At 37.1% G+C, this 23923-nt stretch overlaps 2 protein-coding genes across 2 annotated transcripts in view; both read left to right on the plus strand.

Annotated features, from left to right (window-relative positions):
* obscna (obscurin, cytoskeletal calmodulin and titin-interacting RhoGEF a) overlaps window positions 1-11290 on the plus strand; it is a 54455-nt gene extending 43165 nt beyond the window's left edge. Inside the window, exons 61-84 of the mRNA XM_079638023.1 lie at window positions 456-534; window positions 699-835; window positions 919-1031; window positions 1148-1316; window positions 1468-1558; window positions 2166-2366; window positions 2481-2541; window positions 2626-2703; window positions 2840-3012; window positions 3121-3147; window positions 3314-3466; window positions 3543-3588; window positions 3702-3779; window positions 3880-5004; window positions 5101-5575; window positions 5697-5843; window positions 6235-6357; window positions 6496-6663; window positions 6935-7040; window positions 8223-8462; window positions 8591-8814; window positions 9536-9632; window positions 9756-9905; window positions 10217-11290. Coding sequence (XP_079494149.1) covers window positions 456-534; window positions 699-835; window positions 919-1031; window positions 1148-1316; window positions 1468-1558; window positions 2166-2366; window positions 2481-2541; window positions 2626-2703; window positions 2840-3012; window positions 3121-3147; window positions 3314-3466; window positions 3543-3588; window positions 3702-3779; window positions 3880-5004; window positions 5101-5575; window positions 5697-5843; window positions 6235-6357; window positions 6496-6663; window positions 6935-7040; window positions 8223-8462; window positions 8591-8814; window positions 9536-9632; window positions 9756-9905; window positions 10217-10394 — 4439 coding nt within the window. The 3' untranslated portion in view covers window positions 10395-11290. The remainder of the gene's footprint in view (window positions 1-455; window positions 535-698; window positions 836-918; window positions 1032-1147; window positions 1317-1467; window positions 1559-2165; window positions 2367-2480; window positions 2542-2625; window positions 2704-2839; window positions 3013-3120; window positions 3148-3313; window positions 3467-3542; window positions 3589-3701; window positions 3780-3879; window positions 5005-5100; window positions 5576-5696; window positions 5844-6234; window positions 6358-6495; window positions 6664-6934; window positions 7041-8222; window positions 8463-8590; window positions 8815-9535; window positions 9633-9755; window positions 9906-10216) is intronic.
* Window positions 11291-11355: 65 nt separating this feature from the next.
* dmap1 (DNA methyltransferase 1 associated protein 1) lies at window positions 11356-19274 on the plus strand. The gene is made up of 11 exons (XM_079638052.1): window positions 11356-11557; window positions 11922-12029; window positions 12147-12238; window positions 13986-14184; window positions 14313-14471; window positions 14577-14744; window positions 15143-15328; window positions 15565-15636; window positions 16192-16264; window positions 17556-17842; window positions 18312-19274. Exons 2-11 carry the CDS (start codon window positions 11931-11933, stop codon window positions 18369-18371), a joined length of 1395 nt encoding a protein of 464 aa, XP_079494178.1. The 5' UTR covers window positions 11356-11557; window positions 11922-11930; the 3' UTR covers window positions 18372-19274.
* Window positions 19275-23923: the final 4649 nt, after the last annotated feature.

Genomic DNA, 23923 nt, shown 5'->3' on the forward strand with positions numbered 1-23923 from the left:
ACGGTAAGTGATTTTGTTATTTCACAATTGAGTTTAGAGAAGAACTGCAAACAAATGTCCCTGAAGCTGACTGTTCCACCACAGATCTTGGTGATCAATTAACTTTTTTTAAAATCAATTTTAAGATTTTACATTCTAGAATTATTTTAGGTTGCATTATTAAGTTGCATTATTTATAAAAGTACCGTTGTATTATTGATAAAAGTACAGTTATGTTTTATTATTTATTTACTTATATTTACTTACTTATTTCTTTATTATTATCAGTGTTAAACATTTAAGTTTTTTATGTGGAAACCATGGTGACCTTTGATAACCTTTTATCAATTTAATGCTTCCTTGCTGAATAAAAGTATTCATTTATTTTAAAAAATCATATTGACCCCAAACCTTTGAATGTTAGTGTATGTAAAATCAAATTGAGAAAGTTTGACTGCCTAATTGTTTTCAAATAGAGCCCCAATCAGAAGGTTGGTCCAGTTCCTTTGTGAAGAACCTGTTTCATATACTCTTTCAGCCTGGATACCCTGAACTGTGAGTTTGCATAAACTCTGTGTTATCTGTGGGCTGTCAACATTGCTTAAAAGAACCATAGTGTACAACATCTATACATAAACTATACATAAAGGCAGTGAAATTCAGGTGAATTGATAATCTCAAAGTTTTAATGTCTTGTGGCAAAATGTGTGCTTCTGAAGACCTGCTGCTGGCGTTGAAGATAAACACACTCTTGAAGAACAGGATGATGTGGAGATGCAGGTCCAGGCAGCACAGTTAGAGGGACCCATGGATCCTGAGGAATACTTTTACTCAAACACAGAGGAGTTTCTGACTGGTAAAGACTGTATGTGTTTTTTTTAAACAATTTGTGTGAAAAATGATCACTTGAGAAATTTGTCAATCCATTTATTTTCATAGAGCCTCCAGCTGTGCAAGTGGCCATTGAAAACCTGACAATCCGGCCTGGTCAGGCTGCGACGTTCTCTGCTATTATTACTGGCCAACCCACCCCAGACATTCAATGGTTTAAGGTATTATGAGAACAAAATAGTAACAATGCATACTGAAATAATTATTTTGGGATGGAAACACAATAAACCTTAACTTGTATTTACTTAGTAGAATGCACATATTTGGTTTCCTGCAGGATGACAAGGAAATCTCATCCAACGAGTACACAGAAATAGTCCAAAGTAGTGCACGTTGCTCTCTCACTTTGCTGGATACTCAAACGGAGGATTGTGGCACCTACACTTGTATAGCTAGCAACAGTACAGGACAAGCATCTTGCCACGCTAAACTCTGTGTTGATACAGGTGAGTTGTAGAGATTTATTATTTCCTTCCATTTTATCTTTACAAATCCTAAATATGTGTTGCCGTATTTTGAAATGTGGAAGCAGTAGTGGAATGTGGAACTAATAGTGTGTTAAAGTACATTTAAATGAAATTAAAATTTCCTTTTCAGGTCTAGATGAAATTGAGGAGGAGAAAGAAGTGGAGTTTGGAAAAAGACGGAAACTACATTCTGTATATGAAGTTTATGAAGAAATAGGAAGGTAATATCCTCAATCAAGGTATTAAAAGCCCACTGATTTATAATGAAAACCAACTAAATCTTGAACTGAGGTTCATGTAATTTAACATAATTTTTTTTTTTGTCAAATGTGACCCTGGATCACAAAACCAGTCACAAGTCGCAAGGCTATATTTGTGGCAATAGCCAACAATACATTGTATGGGTCAAAATTATTTTTCTTTTATGCCAAAAATCATTAGGATATTGAGTAAAGATCATGTTCCATAAAGATATTTTGTAAATTTCCTACCGTAAATATATCAAACATTTATTTTTGTGAGTGAATGCAGCACAATCGCGAACATAAATGGACAACTTTAAAGGCGATTTTCTCAATGTTTCGATTTTTTGTACCCTTAGATTCCAGATTTTCTAAGAGTTGTATCTCAGCCAAATATTGTCATATCCTAACAAACCATACATCAATGAAAAGATTATGTATAAAGCTCAATTTCCAAAAATGTACCGATGTGACTGGTTTTGTGGTCCAGGGTTACAAATGTAATGGTTAATGTATAATTTGATTTGTTTTATGACATTCGCTACATAACTTATTAACATTTATCTGCTTTTTTGTGGATAACCAGGGGCACCTTTGGAGTGGTTAAAAAAGTAACACATAGGGCGAGTGGCGAATGTTTTGCTGCCAAGTTCCTTCCACTCAGAAGCAGCACTCGGACCAGAGCGTTCCAGGAGAGAGACCTACTGTCCCGTCTTGCTCACCGCAGACTCGCATGCCTCCTGGACTTTTTCTCCACAAGACGCACCCTGGTGTTGGTTGTAGAATTGTAGGTTCAAGTTTTCATACTTTTTTTAAATTAGTCAATAATTATCATTTTGCTTTGTAGAAATCATTAATTGAATCGAATATATTGAATATGTAACTTTTTTCCCTCCCACAGATGTTCTACACAGGGGTTACTAGATCATTTGTTTTTAAAGGGATCGGTTACAGAGAGGGAGGTAATATTGATAATTCATTGAATTTCAGTCACACTTTCACATAGAAATAAACCAAAAGTTATAATGATCATTAATTGTTTTTAGGTTCAGTTATATATTCAGCAGGTTCTGGAGGGCATTGGATATATACACAGTATGAACATTCTACATCTTGATATCAAAGTAAGCTATTATACTTTATAATATTTGTTTTGAGTGGCATTCATTTTCTGTTGGTGTCTATGGTAAAGACATCTTCTGACCTGTGGTCATCCTTATTAAATTCTGTCTAACTTAAAAAAAAATCTTTACTCTGCAGACAGACAATATCCTAATGGTGTCCCCTGCTAGAGAAGACATCAAAATCTGTGACTTTGGATTCTGCCAGGAAATCGACAACTCCAGACATCAGTACAGTGTGTTTGGGACACCAGAATTTGTTGCTCCAGAAATTGTCCACCAAGAACCTGTGACAGTAGCCACTGATATCTGGTATTACATTTTGTGGCTTGTTGCAAATTGTGTGAACAGAATTTGTCATGTATCAGAAATGCAGTTCTGTCTTTTACTTCTTGGTGAATAATATCTTATTTGTTTCAGGTCTCTTGGTGTGGTTACTTACTTATGGTAAGTGCATTGAAGGCATGTAGCCAGCAGATATTTTCTGTTTAGGTTTGCTGCAATTTTATGTGGCTATAAATAAAAAAAATAATAAAAAAAATATATATATATATATATATATATATATATATAGGTAGAAAATAATGTGTTTTTTTTTGGTTTTTTTGGGAAGCTTAACATGCCACTGTCCTTTCTTCGGTGAGAACGACCGTGCCACACTGATGAAGGTCGCAGAGGGTTTGCTGTACTGGGACACTCCTGAGATCACAAGCAGAAGTGTGGAGGCACAGGACTTCCTACATAGGGTTCTACAGCCAGACCCGGAGTAAGATCTGTTTAAATGGGTGTATTTGTTTTTGTGAGCAACAGTTGATAAAAGTTATTTTGTTCCACCTTCACAGAATGAGACCATCTGCATCTGAGTGTTTGAGTCACGAGTGGTTTCAGGTAGGTGGTTTCATATATATCCATACCATCAGATAACCATCTGACCATCAGATACCATCAGTGCACAAATACAATTTTGTGTCAGTCTAAATTATAAATGTAATTATTTTTAGGGCTATTATGAAGATGAAGAACCAGAGGACATAAATACTAAAAATGTAAAATCTTTTATTTCAAGAAGAAAATGGCAGGTACGATTTTAAATAATCTCCTCTGCTACTGATTGTCCAGGAAAATGTTCTTCTTTCATGTCTTCCTACTCTTTTCCATGCTTCTTCCCTTTTTTTTCAGCGTTCTTTAACATGTCTCGGCTCGGTTCTGACTCTGAGACCGATCCCAGAGTTACTGGAGGCTCCTCTGCGTGATGTTTCGATAACAGCTGCAAAGGAGTCCCAGGAGCCCAGCAGCACCTCGCTAAGTAGTGGATCCTCTTCAGATTATGATGAGGCTGATGCCTGGGACTTCTTCCAGCAAGCGAGCCAGGAGGATGAAGATGATTTGGAAGAAGAGGATGAATATGACCCCTACGCTCATGTGTCAAAGACGCCCACAATTTTAAAACGGGATGAGGAAGATGTGCGTATTGGTAAGGACAGAGCTCACAGTGGCCCGCTGGTGATTCCCATGAACTCACCATCACCAGAGCCGATAAGCTTGGAGCAAAGGGACAGAAGCCCCTCTCTTCACCTCTCTGAGGAAGATGAAGAATTGGCTGGTGAGCCTCCCATACCACGTCATAGCCTCATCAAGAGCACTTTTTACTGCAGCTCCGAGCAGCTCTCACCCATATCTGCTCGTCACATGACACTTAGGGATAAAATCCAAGCTAAAAAGCAAGAGCGTGGCCGTAAACCCCTCCGTGCCAGCCTCTCCGGCAGGTTGAACGAGCCCCTAATAGAGTATGTTGAAGATTCCCCAGACTTAGAAGCTAATCGTAACCAAAGAAGAGGATCAATGCAATCGTCTATGCTCAAGTCCAGCTCGTTTGATAGTGGAGTGAGTGCTGCCCATCCAAACATACACACCCAGAGAAGAAGCAGATCTTTAGATGTGTGCATGCAACGCTCTCCAGCTTCAATCGTGCTGGGAGAAGACAAGCATGATGTCGAAGTTAGCCAGAAACCGGACACCACTGACGAAGAGGAGGCAAAAACTGAAGAAGTCCAAGTGAGAAGGAAACTCTTCCGTCGCTCTGCGTTTTTGTCGAAAAAGAGCCCAGTTGTTATGAGGAAGGTGAGAGCACAGGTCCATGAGCTCGAAGAAGGACATCAGCCAGTCTTGAAAAGTTCAAGTGAGGATGACATCCAATTGCAGATCATGGAAACAGAAGCAGCACGTGATGAGGAGAGCGTGGATGGCTCACAGCTATCATCGCTAGCATGCTCGCTTGACCACGGTTCAGAGGCATCTAGCAGGGTAGGCTCATATGAAGAACTCTCTCACAAACACCACCACAGTGAGATCTTGATCGCTGGATCCTCTGGAAAAACATCTCCATGCTCTCTTCTACAGGACTCTGAGGATGATGACATGGAGAGCGTTATGAGATCTCTTCGGCAAGACATCCCGCAAGCCCCGCCAAGACGGCGAACCAACAGTTCAAGTTCTGGATTAAATGAGATGCGCCATAAGAGCGACATTCCTTTGAGAAGAAGCTCCTCGGCAGTTCCTGTCCAGGCTACGGTTGCAGGCAGAGAAAGCAAAGAGGTGCTTCAAAGATATGCCTCAGCCCCAGCTCTACAAGACAAGCCCCCGAGTGGGAAATCTTCCAAGCCTGGATTCATAAAGATCTTCCGCAAGCACTCGTGGGCTAGCCATTCTTCTCCTCAGCTAGAGGGCTTGGAAAAGAAACAAGCAGAAGGAGCATCCTCACAGCCCAAGACCCCTCTTCTAACCCTGAGGAAGAAGATGCGAGCTTCAGCATCTAGCATTACGAAACTGTTCACCCGACAAAGCAGCAATGATGACGTAGAGAAGAAGAAAGGTGGTAGGCTACTTTTAATGCTTTAACTAACAGACTTATAATATCGAATAGCAGATACTTCACTGTTCAGTTGTCAAAAAATCATTTGATTGTGTGTAATAATTACATCTCAAACTCTTTCTAGCAGGACCAACTGTGAAGAATCCTTCACCTGTCATGCCAGAGAAAAGGACTCTCCCTGCCCCAGTTCCTGCTGCCACTTCATCGGAAAGTCCTCAGAAGAAGTCCAAATTGTTCTCGCTGAAAGTGCCGATATTTAAGAAAACCAAAGGTAATGTTTGTTGGGCTGATTTGGTCATTTGCATTTAATAATTTGTTGTGTATCATTAATTCCAACATGCACAATGTAAAAAAAAAAAAAAACACTAAACTTTTCCATATAAATATATCGCAGTAGATACACTACTATTTAAAAGTTTGTGGTTTGGGGTAAAGTTTTTGAAAGAAGTTTTGTATGCTATCCAATGCTGTGTTTATGTCATTTATTCCTGTGATCTGAATTTTCAGCAGCGATTACTCCAGTCTTCAGTGTCACATGATCCTTCAGAAATCATTCCATGCTTTCTTTCAAAAATAGAAAAACTGATTCCAAAAGTTTGAATGGTAGTTTATTTTCTTAAGTTGTTTAATGTTCATAAAATAGTTGTTTAATGTTCTACCAGAAAGTCCAGTCAAACCATCCAGGCCAGATGTCATTCAGCTAGCAGTGGGTGGAGCTCTTGTGTTCTGGAAACCTGTGCCGTCCAAAGACCTTGTCAAATATTTTATTCAGTATAGTGTAAATGGTAAGAATACATTTTAAAGACTCCGTAAAAGAGATTAAAATCAAACTCATTCTGCATTATGAGCATTTGTATTGTATTTCAGCATGTTTTTGTTTTTTTCATGAATCCTCCTAAATAATTTATTCTCTTTTATATTAGGTGGGGAGTGGAGAACATTGTCAGAGAATGTCACAGACAGCTGTTTCACTGCTAATGCCCTTCCGAGAGGACCGGGATATATATTCAGAGTGTCATATAACACCAAGACAGGGTTGGCACCTTTCAGTGACCCTTCACCACCTGCTTTTATGGCCACGCCTTATGAAGGTACAACATTCTGAAAATAATTCTTATTTTTATCCAAAGTGACTTACAATTTATTATCACACCCTAAATGAGATCTCTGTAAATGTTTCTGGGTCACTCACACACTTTGGATTGAACCGTCAACCTTTGTGTTTGTAAATTAACATCTTTAAATATAATGCAATCTCTCTATTATAATAAATGGAATGTGAATTTTAACAGATTCATATTAGACTGTTTACTTAAGAAATTAAAATCAGGGTGGAATAATATTTTTATTTTATTTTTGCAGAGTCTCACAATCCTCTCATTCAGATGGAATCTATTGGGTCAAAGGTCACTGTACCTGGAGGTCTTGGCACTGAGAAGTCTTATAAATTCCTGTCTGAAATCAACAGGTACTGTACTTGACTGCACATTTATATATGCATTTAAACATATGCAGCTTCTTGATGATCTCAACCTTTTTGGCTTCAAGGCCCACCCATTGCCTATAACAATATTTGAAGGCCCCCCTCAATCACAATTTCTACCCAATAAAATATTTTGCAGCTTGGCATAACTAGAAGGATGAATATTCATTATAAAAATAACAAAATAATAAGAAATAAGACATTTTTTGTTGTTTTAGCTCATTTTCATGCCTTATTTTAAGTCATCTTGAAGCCCCCTTGGAAGTTTGCTGAGGCCCCCTAGTGGGCCCCGGCCCCCTGGTTGAGAACCACTAGATCACATTGACCCACCAAACACTTCCAAAGTTGTAGTTGGGTTTAGTTAGATTAGTGTGTTTTAACCCTGTTGGTTTTTGATGGGACAGTGTGAATAAGCCTTAATTGACCGTTCGCCAATTAACCCGCCCCCTTAGTTACTGTCGCTATGTCCGACAAGCTACGCCGCTCTCACACCACACCATGTTCTCACGCAGTGAAAAATACATCGCGGAGCAGAGAGGACACTGACAACGCACTGACAGACAGGACAGACCAGGTTACTTTTCGGTTACTTTTGATATTAAACATATTAAACAAAGTCTCACCTTTCAAATTTGGTCATTTAAAAAAAATATTAAACAATAAATACCGTTTTGTGGCTCTTTAATGTGTCTGACAGATCACTGTAGAGCATCAGTTAATGCTGCTCGTGAATCGATCATCTCTTCCTTCTAGTTAATTTATAGCATCAAATAAACATGAATGAACATAAGAAGGAATGTTGTTTTAACCGCGGAAAGGCGTCAGTACACTCCGTTTTTCAAGTTCAAATCCTCCCATGTTAATCTACTAACTCTCCTGACTGCTTTGTCAGACAAAATGGCGGATGGCAAAGTATGATTGGTCAGATCACCTGTCAATCAAGCACCCTGCGAAGGGTCAATTGTATTTAAACTGCAAAAGAAATTTGAATTGCTTACAGAACATTGATTGCCATTATTTACAATCCTTTTATTAACATTATTTACAATCCGCCATTATGTTGCAAATTAACATTAACTACATTTACTAAGACATAATTATTGATGCCAAAGAGACAGTGACAACAAGTAAGTAAATCAACACAATCAATCTTGTTTCATTTGACAGAGGCCGTTTCAGTGTGGTAACGCAGTGTGAGGATAGTCGCAGCTCTCAGATGTTGGCAGCTAAGATGACCCACTACAGACCAGAGCAGAGGCAATTGGTTTTGAGGGAATATCAACTGCTTCGCCGGCTGAGTCACCCTCGGATCGTCCAGCTGCAGTCGGCCATCCTCACCCCCACCTGCCTGGTGCTTATAGAGGAGCTGTGCTCAGGACGAGAGCTTCTTTCTAACCTCGCAGAAAGGTGAGAGGAATAATACTACTTCAAGTGTTCTGCTCAATTATATCATTAAAGATACTAGTGAAAATCAATATCTATAACAGTCGGTGTTGAAAGAAACGGCCTTACCATTTACTCTTGATGGTATACAGGAATCTATATTCAGAAACGCACGTGACAGACCTACTAGAGCAGATTCTGAGCGCTGTGGATTACCTGCACAGCCGACGCATTGTACACCTGGACCTAAAGTCAGACAACATGCTTGTGACAGGCCAAAATGTAGTGAAGATTGTTGATTTGGGCTCCGCTCAGCCCTTCACTCCAGGACAGGCGCTGAACATCGAACACATCAAAGAAATGACAGATAATAAAGGTAAATCTATTTCTAGAAATGTTCACATCACTTCAAAACTTTGCTTTGATTCAATCATTATACACTATTTAAAGGTTCGGGGTCGGGAATATTTTTAAATGTTTTTGAAAGAAGTTTCTTCTCTCACCAGGGGTGCATTTATTTGATCACTTATACAGTAAAAACAGTAATATTATCAAATATACAGCTCCAAATAACTGTTTCCTATTCTAATATATTTTCAAATGTAATTTATTCCTGTGATGGCAAAGCTGAATTTTCGGGATCATTACTCCAGTGTCACATGACCCTTCAGAAATCATTCTAATATGCTGATTTGCTGAAGAAACATTTCTTATTATTATCATCATTGTTGAAAACAGTTGTACTTGCTTAATATTTTTGATAGAAAATGTGATACATTTTTGTGATACATACATTCAGGATTCTCTGATGAATACAACGTTCAAAAGAACTGCATTTATTTGAAATAGATATTTTAGCATGATAAAAGTCTTTACTCTTACTTTTGATCAATTTAATGTATCCTTGCTGAATAAAAGTACACATTTTCTTTTTTTTCTTTGAAAAAATCTTACTACCCTCAAACTTTAAAGTGGTAATGTATCTGTGTTATACATTTTCTCAGCTTTTCGGCATCTTTAAAGAAAAAGTGTCAAGTATCTTATCAAAAACAAACCAATTTAGTTTATGCAAAAATATTTTCTGTTCTGTTTGTTAGTTTATATTGTCCTCCCTAAAGCTCCTGAAATCTTAGATGGACAAGGAGTTGGACCCGAAACTGATATCTGGGCTGTTGGTGTTTTGGCTTTTATAATGTAAGTACTTTCATTCAGTAAAACTGTAACCGTATAAGGATTAGTGACATGGCCATTAGGGCATCCTTATTGTTCAGCCATTGTCGACTGATTTCCTCAATGTTCTTTACTTTCCCCTTGTAGGTTGAGTGCAGACAGTCCCTTTCATGCTGATTTAAATTGGGAGAGGGATCGAAACATCAAAAAAGGAAAGATCCAGTTCAGTCGTTGTTACCCAGGTCTCTCAGAGGGAGCCATCAACTTCATGAAGAACACCATGAACAACAAAGCCTGGTAAGATTCATTGTCTGTTATTTGGATATAAAAAAATAAGCAGTATATGAGATTTCATGTCATATTTTGATGATGCTGATGGAATGGCAGAAAGCTAATAAGATAAAAAATGTATTATTATATTTATGACTTTCCATCAATAGACCTAAGAAAAACAATTGTTAAATATATCCTGCTTCTAAACTTCAGGCAAAATATGATTTTAATGTCAGATTAAATATGGAAATTGCACTATAGTCTGTTTCACACTGAATCTGTTAGTATGTGGACGTACTGTGGGCAGTTTTTGATGTGGCTCCATGTTTCATCAGGGCAAGACCAACAGCTGCAGAGTGCCTCCAAAACCCCTGGATACAAGGAGACCGTCCTCCCTCCAAACACAGCGACTCTGTGGTCTGTTTTTCAACAGACAAGCTGCAGGCCTATCTCAGGGAAAGAGAGCTCAAGCGAGACCACGTCCGCACAAAAATTAAACTGTCCTTCTTGTAATTCAAGGGACAGAACGAACATATTTGGAGGCTGAAAGTGATGTGTGAAACTGTGAAATGCTTTTAGGTTTTAGGGTGCTGCACTCCCTCAAGGGAAAATATTATGATGAAAGTTTTTAAAAAGCAATAATGATAATCAATTATATTTCTTTAGATAACATTTTTCTGCATGAAAGTTCTTCGATTATTGCTTTGTAATCATTAAAACAGTGACACATTACTTAAACACTATTTTACAATAGTGTAAATATATTGTGGCTTTTTGTATGCAAGCTGCCCATTGATGTTTGATTGATGTTTAGCTTGAATTCTGAAAATATCTATCCATTTATCCATCTATCCGTCCATCTATCCGTCCATCTATCCGTCCATCTATCCGTCCATCCATCCATCTATCCATCTATCCATCTATCCATCTATCCATCTATCTATCTATCTATCTATCTATCTATCTATCTATCTATCTATCTATCTATCTATCTATCTATCTATCTATCTATCTATCTATCTATCTATCTATCTATCTATCTATCTATCTATCTATCTATCTATGAATGAAAGATTTAGAACTGGTTATCACTGTTATTGCCATAGTTTATTGCAGTATTGATTTCTTTTTTTATGTTAATAAAATTATATGCCACCAATCAGGGATAACGTTCTTGTATTATGTGGTTAAATGCTGTATTTTATTAATCACTTAAGATATTTTTCTCATTTTTATGCAAATGTTACCTTATGTATGTGGATTTTATTGGTAAATGTTGATTTTGTAAGAGTGGTAAAGGCAATTTAGGGATTTCTGTTGCCTCCTTGCAGTGTCTAGAATGGTTTCACATAATTCTATTATATGCTCAAAAATGCCATGCTCCTAAAATAAATGTTTTGCAAAACGTGTTATTTTGTAGTTTGGATTTATCTACTGGCGATTTATATACCATAGGTAAGGCATTTTATGAACAGCGAGTGTATTGTAGATGCACTACATCCTTTTGTCCAGTAGGAGGCGATGATTTCCACAACTGTGTCGTGAAGCACAGAGGAGCCCACCGTCGAAGAGGAGATCTGCATCCGCCGCTAGATGCAGCATTTCAGCTAACACTGTCACGCAAATACAGACCACATACATTTTTTAGAAACACAGGTTGCATTTATTTTTCTTAGGTAAGTTTAAACGTTACTTATATTACCCTTATTGTTCGTAAATGCTGTTCTGGGAGTACTGTATGAGCTCAATGCGGTTCCCGCCTGTAACTTAAGCTCATTGATTCCGAGATTCGCTCAGGTTTTAAGCTATAATTTATTTCTTTATCTACCAGCTCACACAGACCCAGCAAACAAGTTCGAACATTTAACCCTGATATGTTGTCTGTGTTATTATGATCGTTGTCTGATGTACTGCTGCCAGTGGTTCATTCTGTTCTCATAATAAGCTTATTTGTCTGCTTTCAAAAGCAAACCAACCCTTTCATTGTATACGTATTTTATATGTGCATCTCTTTGCTGATCATTCTGTCTAAACTATTAGTCCTTCACCATGAATACCGGTGCTGACGTGAGGGATATTCTGGAGCTGACAGGAGGAGACAATGATCCAGGACCCATCAGCAAGAAGGACTTCATCAACTCAGACAAGGTAACCTGGCACAGAGAACCAACACCTGCAAACTATTGAATTCAGATAGATGGATGTTACTGGGACAGATGTCTTGGCTATGTATTGAGACAATTCTCATTCTGTTTCTCTTTGCAGAAAAAAGCCAAGAAAGTAACAGAGACATTAACCTTCAAGAGACCAGAAGGAATGCACCGAGAAGTTTATGCCTTGCTGTATTCAGACAAAAAGTAAGATTGCTGTCTCGGCTCAGCATTTTCATCTCACTGTTTTATTGCCCATATTATGAGATTTTATTTGCATTGCCCTCTAAAAAAATTATTCACATGAGAAGCAGGAGATTATGTTGCTGTTTAAATGTATCATTTATTTATTTGATCTTGTTCGCCAACATGTTATATTATAGGGCTGTAAACGATTAATCGCGATTAATCAAATCCAAAATAAAAGTTTGTGTTTACATAATATATGTGTGTGCATTGTGTATAATATTTTGTATATATAAATACACACACATGTATATATTTAAGAAAAATGTGTTATTTATATAAAAATAGTTCTATTTATATATAATATAAATCATATAAAAATATATATGCAGTAGCCTATATAAATGCAAATGTTTCTCAAATATATACATGCATGTGTGTGTATTGATATATACAAAATAATTATACACAATACACACACATATATTACGTAAACACAAACTTTTATTTTGGATTCGATTAATCGTTTACAGCCCTATTATATTATATCAATTGTACAGCAATTGTATGAGTTTATTCAAGGGTTTGTATGAGTTTATTATAGGTGTCATAATTTTCAGCTATTGCAAAATGCAAATTAAAAATCAAATACATTTATTTTTGAAAAGTAAGCTTATTATAATACACTTAGCACTACCATTCAAAAGTTCTGTAAAGTCTCTTATGGTCACCAAGGCTGCATCTATTTGATCGAAAATACAGTAATATTGTGAACTGTTAATATAATTTAAAATAACTTTTTTATTTTAATATATTTACATCTTATTTTATTCCGATGGCAAAGCTGAATTTTCAGCATCATTACTCCACTCTTCAGTGTCACATGACCCTTCAGAAATCATTCTAATATGCTGATTTGCTGCTCAAGAAAAATATCTTATCAATGTTGAAACCTGGTTTGGTTATGCTGCTTAATATTTTGTGCAAACTGTGACACATTGTTTTCAGGGTTTTTTGATGAATAGAATGTTCAAAAGAACAGCATTGAATTAGAAATCTTGGTTACACTTTATGTTTAGGTGTCTAACTTCTATGTACTTGCATCAAAAATACCTACAGTTTACTTATTGTGTTCATGTTGTTTTGCAAAACACTTACTGAGGTGGGATATGGGTAAGGTTAGAGACATGGTGGTATGACTAGGTGTAGGCTGGGATAAGGGAAGGGTCAACGATGTAATTACAGAAATTAAGTACTGCTGTAATTACATGCAGGATTTTTTTTTAAATATGAGTACAATGTAAAAACTATAAGTGCATCTAATCAATTGATTAATTTAAATGTTATTGCATAATAGTTAAAGACACCAAATATAAAGTGGGACCAAAATCTTGTTAATTTTGATCAGTTTAATGCATCCTTGCTGAAAAAAACTTACTGACTCCAAGCTTTTGAAAGCTGAATATATATATATATATATATATATATAATTATTATTATTATTAATATATTATTATTATATATATATATGAATATATTTTGTTTTGTTGTGGTAGTGAAAATTTGGGCAAGGGCAAGTGAAAATCGAAACTACTGGTCCGACTAGGCCGTCATAAAAATCCTTATAGTTGAGCCCTGTAATAAAAATCCTTATAGTTGAGCCCTGTATTAAAAATCCTTATAGTTGAGCCCTGTATGCTGCCAATGGATGATGATATTGTTACATTGAAACATGAACAACATATCATTAACGTTTTCTTTTTTTCAGTCGGGATGCCCCTCCCCTGTTACCGAGTGATACTACGCAAGGCTACCGGACCGTGAAAGCGAAACTGGGTTGTAAGAAGGTGCGGCCCTGGAAGTGGATGCCCTTTTCTAATCCAGCTAGAAAAGATGGAGCCATCTTCCATCACTGGAGACGTGCAGCGGAGGAGGGAAAGGACTACCCATTTGCTCGCTTCAACAAGGTTGGAAAGAGAAGATTGTTCAAATGACATTAGTAGAGGAAAGAGAGAAGCGATTGTGTTATATTTTTGTTTTGAAATAGAAATTTCTCTCCTTGGCATGTTATTGAAAATCGTATTCCTGTTCGTAGACTGTGCAGGTGCCTGCGTACTCTGAGCAGGAGTATCAGATGTATCTTCATGACGACGGATGGACGAAAGCTGAAACGGATCACCTGTTTGACTTGTGTAAACGTTTCGACCTGAGGTTTATTGTTATCCATGATCGCTATGATCACCAACAGTACAGAGTAAATTCCTCTTCATGATTCTACTTTTAACTGAACATAAAATAGTCATTTTATCACGTTACATTTTGCTTCCTTCTAATCACATTTCTTTCAATGTAATTGTAGAAGCGCTCTGCGGAGGATCTTAAAGAGCGTTATTACAGCATTTGCGGCAAACTAACAAAGGTTCGGGCTGGAACAGGAACTGAGCCTAAGATTTACATCTTTGATGCTGGTCATGAGAAACGCAGGAAAGAGCAGCTCGAAAGACTTTTCAACCGCACTCCAGAACAGGTGAGACTGCTCACAATCTGCATAACAATTATTACAACAGTGATATATTAGTATCAGTTTTTAAAGAGGACCTATTAAGCTTTTTTACATGTTCAACTATCTTCTTCAGGATGTAATGTTAGTTATAGAGAATGCAGACCTTTACCATGCTCAAACAGCAAGCACTGTTCCTCAACTGCCTGAAACGCCTTGATTGTAGTTTTGAGTTTTCTTCCAAGAATGTGCATGCCACAATATTCCTCATTTAAATCATTTTCACTCAAGACATATGCAAAATAGAGGAGTGGAGCCTGGTTGCGTTAGTACTGTGTTGAAACTCGCAGTTGTGGAAAGGGTGTGACTGTGACATTTCCGAAACGCCATCAAAGCGGTTGACCGCTACCTTTTCCTTCCTTTAGGTGGCAGAAGAGGAATACCTGATCCAGGAGTTGAGGAAGATTGAGACGCGCAAGAAGGAGCGTGAGAAGAAGGCCCAGGACCTCCAGAAGCTCATTACAGCCGCTGACACGAACACAGAGATGCGCAGAGCTGAACGCAAAGCCACCAAGAAGAAGCTGCCTCAGAAACGAGAGATGGAAAAACCTGTAATTTTCTCTTTATATACATTCACACGGTCTGAATTCAAAGTTAACCAGCCAGCGATAATAATAGTTGTTTAATGGGTGGGGGGTATTTTCAATAGAAAAGAAAGTGCAAAGTCAGGATGATCGCTGTGATTTTTGTGTGTGTGTGCATTTAAAGTTTTCTTTTTTTAAATCTGTAAATTTTCAAACTTTCTATCACGTTCTTCTCTAATGCCCTCTCATCTGTCCAATGGCAGGCTGTTCCGGAAACTGCAGGCATCAAATTCCCAGACTTCAAATCTGCTGGTGTTTCACTGCGGAGCCAGAGAGTAAGATCAACTTGCACGCTTCGACAAAACTGACCCCTGATCCGTTTCTTAATATACGATCTATGCAGAATATTATGATGCATCCCTCCTCTCCACAGGAGCCTGTGGCGTTTAACTTCTCTCTCATTAGCCAGGAGTTGATTGATTCACACAGTCATAGGTAGAGTAATCTACCCACAGGAAGGCATTCCTCTTAAAGAGTAATGAAGGGAGGTCGCTCTATATAAAACGCATTAAGGATGGTACTGGGGTAGTATATGACTCAGATGTGGCTGGTCATCTGTTAGTCAGACTCTGGTGCATAAACATGTTTTGATCTGCCCTCTCTGAAGTGCATTTCAGGGGTATTATGAATGAAAGATGACCCCATTTTTATTCCATTGCTCCCACTTTTTTCTACCATGTAGCCATCTGAGATTAAAGGTGTTAATGTTCCATCTAGAGTTCCAAAGACCTCATGGATTCAGACATGAGCACACAAGCACAACTTAAGTTTACTTGAAGTTTATTTGTAGTTATAGTATAGTTTGTTAACTAATGGATTTGTGTGTCTAGATGAAGCTGCCCAGCTCAGTTGGACAGAAGAAAATAAAAGCAATTGAACAGATCCTAACAGAGCAAGGAGTGGGTAAGTAACGTTTTAAGTTGCATTACTTCTGAGCTCCTACCTACCATATCATTTCTATAGTTGAAAAAACGGTACTGGTTCTGATTTCATAAGCTATTGATTCAGTTCTGATTTTAATTCTATTCTTATTAATTTGGGCAAATTTCATTTGTAATAACATTTTCTTGCAATTGTATTTCTTGTATACATTTTTATTATTATAACCATGTATAAAGGTATTTTAAATGATAAACTACCATTAAATAGGATAGAAATTTGAGACTTTAGAGATTTTGAGATTAATTTAGGATTTATTAATTAATGGATAATGTGCATTGTATGTACAGATTATTTGTTTGTGAAACGGATTAGTAACGGATAGTGCTGTATGTTTTTTATTCACTAAAAATAACTGGTTTGAAAGAGTCATTTGATTGATTCCGGTACATTCCACATGCTGTATCTTATTCTGGATCATGAAAAACCTGGAAAAGCTGTGGAACTCTAAAAAAGCAATTTCCAACCTTGGAAATGTTTTGGAAAACTGAATAAACCTAGAAAATTGGTTTCTCGAATATCTGTATAATTGAATTTGTTTAATTGATAATGCTGGTTAAATTACAATATTTGGCATTCGGCATTCAAGCGCGTGATGTTATGTTCTCTGCGTGGAGTAATGGCTGGCACAGTCGCAGCTTGTACTTATTATTAAAACAAATAGCAAGCAAACACATTAAAATAGACATTAATAGTCATTCATTTTAGTTAAAGGCAACTACCACTTTTAAGCCCCAGGAGGGTAGTAAAGACATCATTAAAGTAATCCATGTGACTTTGTTTGCGCAAAAAAATATTTTTATTTACAAAATATTAATCTCACTCCAACATATTTTTATTTTGGGTGAACTGACCCTTTAATATATGCTAAAATAAATTTGAACATGGAGTTTTAATTGAACATTAATCCAAATTAATCTTATTTTACATACTAGTATACTAGACTTTAATGGAGCTTTAGGTTGTAAATATTGCGTCAAAAGTCATGGAAATGTATTGGTAAAAATGTGTACAAACCCTGGCCTATTCTTGTCCATTATTTCACAGAACAATACCTTTACCTCATAACAATCAATTTGAACTTAGGTGAAATATGACTTATTTTGCCATGATGCTGAAAACACTAGCATAGAGTAAACAATTGATCTTGATACATTTAAAAATCAATATTGGGATTGTTAAAATGAACCTAAATAATTACAGTTCAGTTTAGAAAGTCTTATAATAACAGATCTCTCTTCTCGTTCCACGGCAGACCTCAACCCTATGCCCACAGAGGAGATAGTGCACATGTTTAATGAACTCCGCAGCGACCTGGTCCTGGTTTACGAGTTGAAGCAGGCCTACAGTAACTGTGAGTACGAACAGCAGATGCTGCGGCACCGCTATGACGCACTTCTAAAAGCAGGGGGCGCCGTCACACCACAGAGCGAGAGCGGTGGAGCCCCTGACAGTCAATCCTGGCTTGGCGCTGATGACATCAAAACTGAAGCCAAAGAGCAGATTATTGATGTGGTTGGAGCTCCACTCACTCCAAATTCGGTGAGTTTTCAGAGTTTTTTATTTTATTTTAATGCATATCTGTAAATTGCCATGACTTAATTAATGGTTGGCTTGGTAATTTATGATAGGCCTACTTTAGTAAAATACCACGACAAGACTAGGCCATGACAAAACAACACAGACAAACTATCATGAACAAAGAATCTATCATGAATTCTTATTATAATCCTAATAACTGGGAATTTATAGTGTAACAGGTAACACTATACATTTCCAATATTATAATGCTTATCAGATCGTTAGTTAATGTGCATTCAGATATTTAGAAATATCATGAAACCTTAATTTTTTTAAAGTATTTTCACATAAATACGCAACTAGCTTTGATTGTACGTCAACTGCTGAGCTATTGATTAAAAAAGCATTTTTCAATGAATCTTTCACAAAATTCCACTGTTGGCAGCATAATTATTTGAATATGGTTTTCTTCATGTTCCTCTTTGTACAGCGCAAACGCAGAGAATCTGCTTCGAGTTCCTCATCTATCAAGAAGGTGAAGAAACCGTGACATAAATGACTCTGTAAACTCGATTGGACATTTTTGGAAGAGGAGAGAGAGGTGTCTGGAGCTCTCTTAAGTGATTGCCTGTTTTGGTTGGGGTCAGAGGCTGAGTTTGTGGTTGTAGGTCATCCGTTATCTGCTCTTTTGATGACCGCTCTCTGGCTCTCTTTGTTAATGTATTCAGCACAATGACTACCCTCCCTGTCCGCCACCCCTCAATCCCACCTGCTTCCCTCCTCTCTTCGTTCTCAAGACCAAACCTGTACCATGACACAGACCACCCTTGACAACCTATTCCATTATACCACCTCCTCTGTCCAACCAGGCAGCCCAAACCCAGATGAACTGTAAATTGGCAGAGAGAGCTAATCGGCACATAACACGACAGAAGCAAGTAGAGGGAGAAAAAAGAATGTCTGCTTGTCTGTCTGAAATGAACGTATGTTGGACAGATGGTATGAGCCTGGATCCTGTTGGGGAATTTATGGAACATTATTGTGTTTGTTTTTGGCTGTGTCTTGAAACAGCAGGCTCTGGAACAATGTTTCAATTTTTGGAGGTGTCGCTGTCTAACTGCTATCTTTACGTCTGACATTTTGATGTGCTGTTTTTCATCTGCAATCCTGTGTTTTCTCAGAAGAGTTGAAGACAGTCTCGCCCATCTCAAATAGATGCTCTTGTACATTGAGCTTATTACCTGTAAAATGTCCTTGTTTAATAAATGTTTTTCCCAAGTGTGTTAAAGTGTAATGAAATGGGAAAAAAGGAAATGATCATCTAGGACCATGATTCGGTGTAATATAAGCTATTGAATATTTAGTTTAGGTACTGGTTTAGAATTTTAAAAACATGTAAACCTAGGTCAAATTTTCAGCATCATTTGACTTAGACAATGAAGCTGACAGCATTAACTAAACACATCCGTGCGTTGAGTTGTTCCGTGAGATTCGGGTATTTTGCTGCGCGTTTGTGAGGCACTCGGTGCGTTTTAAATTAGCTGTCAAGCGCGCGCATCAATAACGTGAACAGCGCGAGCTCTGCCGCTCGTCATCGCCACTTCATGAATTCGCCGCGATAAAGACATCTCCAGTAAATTCATTACAGTATTGAACATGACAGGAAACATTTATAATTTACATGTCAACTCTGCGTAACCCGTGATAAATTTATGCCAGGCAGTAAAGAGCTGTAGGGAGGCTCTCAACTGAGGCAGTAGGCTAACATCGAAAGACTTTCTGACTGAAAGGTTTCCTTTTCTTTGGAACAGATCTCTGTGAACAATTATTTATTAATATTAAGGCTATTGTAATTTATTTTAGAACTTGAGACATTTACATTTTTGTAAAAACTTGTTTATCTCTATTTTATTCAAATATATTGTTTGTAACTGAGTTAGAGGGCTGTTTATGTTTCTGTTGTTCATCAGGAAAAAAATGGTTCTGAAAGTGATTCCAATTATCGTTCCTCTGTGCCGTTATCGTTATAGCCGTGGTGTGGAGTGTGGACTTCCCATTTCGTTTATTAAAGTTTAGTTATAGTTAAGCAATATTACACAAAATAGAAAGGCTGTTACTTCGTATTAGAAATGTTTTTTTTTATTTATTTTTTTTTATTATAATATACATCAGTTCAACAAAATGAAGCCAGTTATGTCTTTTTTTTTTTTTTTTAGTCTCTCTCTGTCAATGAAAATAGTTTATAAAGAAGCCTAGGCTTCACCAGGCGTTGGAGGTTACCAAGCTACACACATATTAAAACGAAGTTACTGGATTTGGTAGGCTAATTTTTTTTTCCACAAGCTCACTAAATATTATTTTAAATATCAGGTAAGTGGTAGTGTCCACTGGAAAGGAATTAATCCCTTTATCTTTCTTTTCTGACTGTAGGCTAGATAAAGCAGCTTCAATGGTACCTGAGGAAAGCTAGCAGCTGTGATCTGTTGAGAGGAGAGAAAGTGAAAAACAGTGGTAAAATTGATTCTCGGTGTCTATATTTCATGTTGGAAATTGGCTCGTAAATCCCGACGTATGATCTATGGTGGCCATCCTTGGGAGAAAAAAAATCAGTAAGTGTGTAATTTCTCCCTTGACAGAACACAGCCGAAAGACTATCCCTCTTTTCCACTCTCTCTCTTCCTCTAGGTTTCTTTTCATGACTTTGTGATGGCTCCATCTCATTACAGCAAATCCATTTATCAAACACGTTACTAAGCAAATCTCATTCCAAAATTTTGTATGGACATTTCTGTCATTCTCAAATGAGGATGAAGGTCTTGTGAGCAGTCTCATGTCTTTTCTCTTACGCTTTTCTTGTTTATTTTTGTCTGGAATGCCGGGTCAACAGCTTACGTTCACGTTAATGTGTCTTTGGGAGGGTCATTCTATTGCTACAAATGTGAAAATGTAAATGGCTGAGCATTCCTCCTCAGTGGGACAGCAGACGTAAGAGGTAAAAGGCATCGGGCAGAACCCTGGTGGAGTGGTTTATTATCCCGACGAAGAAGTGATGGTGTGAAACGAGAGCTCTTTATCAGAGGCACTGGAGTGGAGGAGAGCTTTTTAATCATGGCCTAAGAGGGGTGAAGGGTTTTTATCATAATTGAAGTCTTTCCAGGGCTAATTGTGGCTATATGTCATTGTCTGAGAGCACGCCTAGAAGCAGATGTGCTAGGGATATGATGGAGAAGAGTTAGTCAAGAAAAAGACGACTTGAGGTCTGTCATCGAGGGAGCGAGGCTTCATACAGTTTTCATCACTCTATCAAAATGCATAGATCTCCATCACAGTTGGATGATGATAATGAGCTTTCATTGAACTCTAAAGTACATGTTCTGATAGGGTGAAACTCATTTAGAAATCATTGTTTGATCGCTACCTTTTTTTATTTATATATCAACATAGGGGAATTCATCTCCAAGAAAGACAATGAAATGCTTTATTTGAGTTTCTCTCGGATACAGTGGACCTTGCTGACTGAAGCAATAGTGGGCGTCTACAGGGAAAGGTCAGTGTAGCTCAATTCAGCTTCTTTTTACGTATTAGATGAGGTTACTGTCCTAGTCACCTGTTATCAGTCATGCTCTCGGCCAGTTTTAACCACACCAGTCTGCTTTGCACAATGTTTCCATATCCATGGCCCTAAGACAGTTAGAAACGAAGGTGATTAAATGGGGACACACTGTGTCTCTGGAGAAAATTTGTTCGCTCAGGACACCTTGGTATGAGGGGAAAACAACTGTGGACAGACAAAATGCACTTTCCTAGAATGTCATGCAGAAATGTTTAGATTTTTTTTTAAAAGGTACTTTTAATCAGAAACGGCACATTAAATTGATCAAAAGTCACTGTCAAGACATTTTTAATGTTACAATAGTTTTCTGTTTTAATATAAATGCTATTCATTTGAGCTTATAATGGAAATAAATGTATCACATTTTTCATAAAAATATTAAACAGTAGGCTACAACTGTTTTCAATATTGATAATAAGAAGAAATGTTTCTTGAGCACCAAACTAGCATTAAATTGATTTCTGAAGGATCATGTGACACTGAATAATGGAGTAATGACTGCAGAGAAATCTGTTTTTCCATAAAAGGAATGAATTACATTTCATAATATATGAAAATAGAAAATGCAGCCTTGGTGAGCATAAGAGATTCCTTTCAAAAACATAAAAAAAAAATCTTTACAACCCTAAACTTATGAAACATAGTCTGTATATTGAATGATATATAGGGATGCATATTTTTTTATCTATCAGATATATTGGGTATTTTATTTATATACAAAATGTATTTATTTATTTGTACGTGCTCATTTTTCGGGGGAAATATTTATATTATATATTTTCCATAATCTAGCCTACACTCGTTTCAATTTAATCTTAAAACACTAATCATTTCAGGTACATGTAATTTTCAGAGAATCTCAAAATGAATATCCGTTTTTATAATATAAATTATAATGCTGTTATGCCTAAATTCACTCATACTTAATTTTAGGTAACATAATTTTATCTACAGTTTTAATATTGGCCATTTGTATGTAAAAAGAGCCTTAACCATTAGAAAGTATTAACAGTATAAATGAAATGCTTTTGAAGTGACATTGACAAGCTTTTACTCCGACTGTTAAGTAAAACATTGTTTAGTTCATTGAGAGAAAGCTGTTTCTGTCCCATCTAGCAGCCGAGCCAATGAACCAGATGGCTGTGAGCAAGACAGAGAGTAGTTATTCTGCTCAATCCTTTGACCAGCACTGCCTCAATTATCAGACTGACGTTTCATTAGCTCCAGCAGCTGATGCCACAGCGGAGGAGCGCTGAAGTGTGGTGAGAAGAACTGAAGCTAAAAAACACTCATGCTAGTTGCTAACCCATAGGCTGCTAATTTTAAGAACCATTATTATTAAATCCCAAAAATGTCTGAGCCAGGGTTACGTTTGCCATCAAAGTGTGTGGAAATTTAGTTGGCGGTTGAAACAGGCTTTGCGTGTGTACACTGAGAGGTTATCGCAAGGGCTAAGCCCAAGGAAAGTGGCAGATTTAAAGGATTCAACCCCAAGATGCTGTTGAGCTATCACGGATGACGGGCCTCTTCCTCTGCTGTCAATTTCAGCGAGAGATTAAACCCAAGAATAAAGCTTGGGCCATAAAGTATGCAAAACTTTGGTACCTCTTGTCAAGACTTTGTCATATCTCTGAAACATCATTTGAATTCAATGATATTAATTGCTTTTCCGTCTATTCTTAAAAACAGATTGTTGTCGGCATAGCCTTAGGTGAGCGAGGCTGACTTATCAGTTCACTTAAGGCACTAAAGTGTAATCTTCAGTCCTTCCCTATGTGAGAGAATCAATATGTTCAGCTGGAATCCTGAGCTGAGGGGTTAATTACAGCTCAGGGTGCTTGGAGGAAGAAAAGATGCAATGGGCATGCACGTCAGTTGGTTGGATTCATTCAGTGTGTGCATGTTTTGGAGAAGGTTGTGTTTCTTTATAACAGTCAACAAAGCAAATCTTACATGTTCAATTAGATGTAGTCTTATGATTCTTTGGGATGGCGTATTAGCATCCTTCTCATGTAACATCATAAACCTATGAAAGCCCATTTCCGCCACATAAATAAGAAATCATGCTTTGGTAAATCATAATTATAACCATATTAGGTCATGATTATGAGATTTAAAGCTGAGATTTACTTGTCATAATTATGACTTTTTTTTATCATAATTATGACTTTTTATCTATTTTTTTTTCATTATGACTGATTTCTTTTTACTTATGTGGCAGAAATTAGCTTTCAGGGAAACCTCATATCACCATCTTTATACTTTAACATTCACAGTCCATTATCGAGCGATTACAAAAATGATTACAAAATAAGTATATAATTTGCAATTTTCATATTTTTGAATATTTGACTTGAAGTGAATGAGGGCAGAGAGGGAAATTATAGCTTTAAGAAAGGCTCATAAAGTCTTAATAAGACAGATCTGGAATTAGTTTAATGATGTCTAATAGAGGGCGCAATCACACATTTAATGCAAAGATCCCTTTT

The sequence above is a fragment of the Phoxinus phoxinus genome (genome assembly GCF_949152265.1).
Source record: "Phoxinus phoxinus genome assembly, chromosome: 15".
Lineage (NCBI taxonomy): Eukaryota > Metazoa > Chordata > Actinopteri > Cypriniformes > Leuciscidae > Phoxinus > Phoxinus phoxinus.

Coding starts and splice junctions, on each gene's coding strand:
- dmap1 (XM_079638052.1), top strand. CDS start 11,931: ATGAATACCGGTGCTGACGTGAGGGATATTCTGGAGCTGACAGGAGGA. Junction 14,185..14,312: donor CATTTGCTCGCTTCAACAAG/GTTGGAAAGAGA, acceptor TCCTGTTCGTAG/ACTGTGCAGGTGCCTGCGTA. Junction 17,843..18,311: donor CTCCACTCACTCCAAATTCG/GTGAGTTTTCAG, acceptor CTCTTTGTACAG/CGCAAACGCAGAGAATCTGC.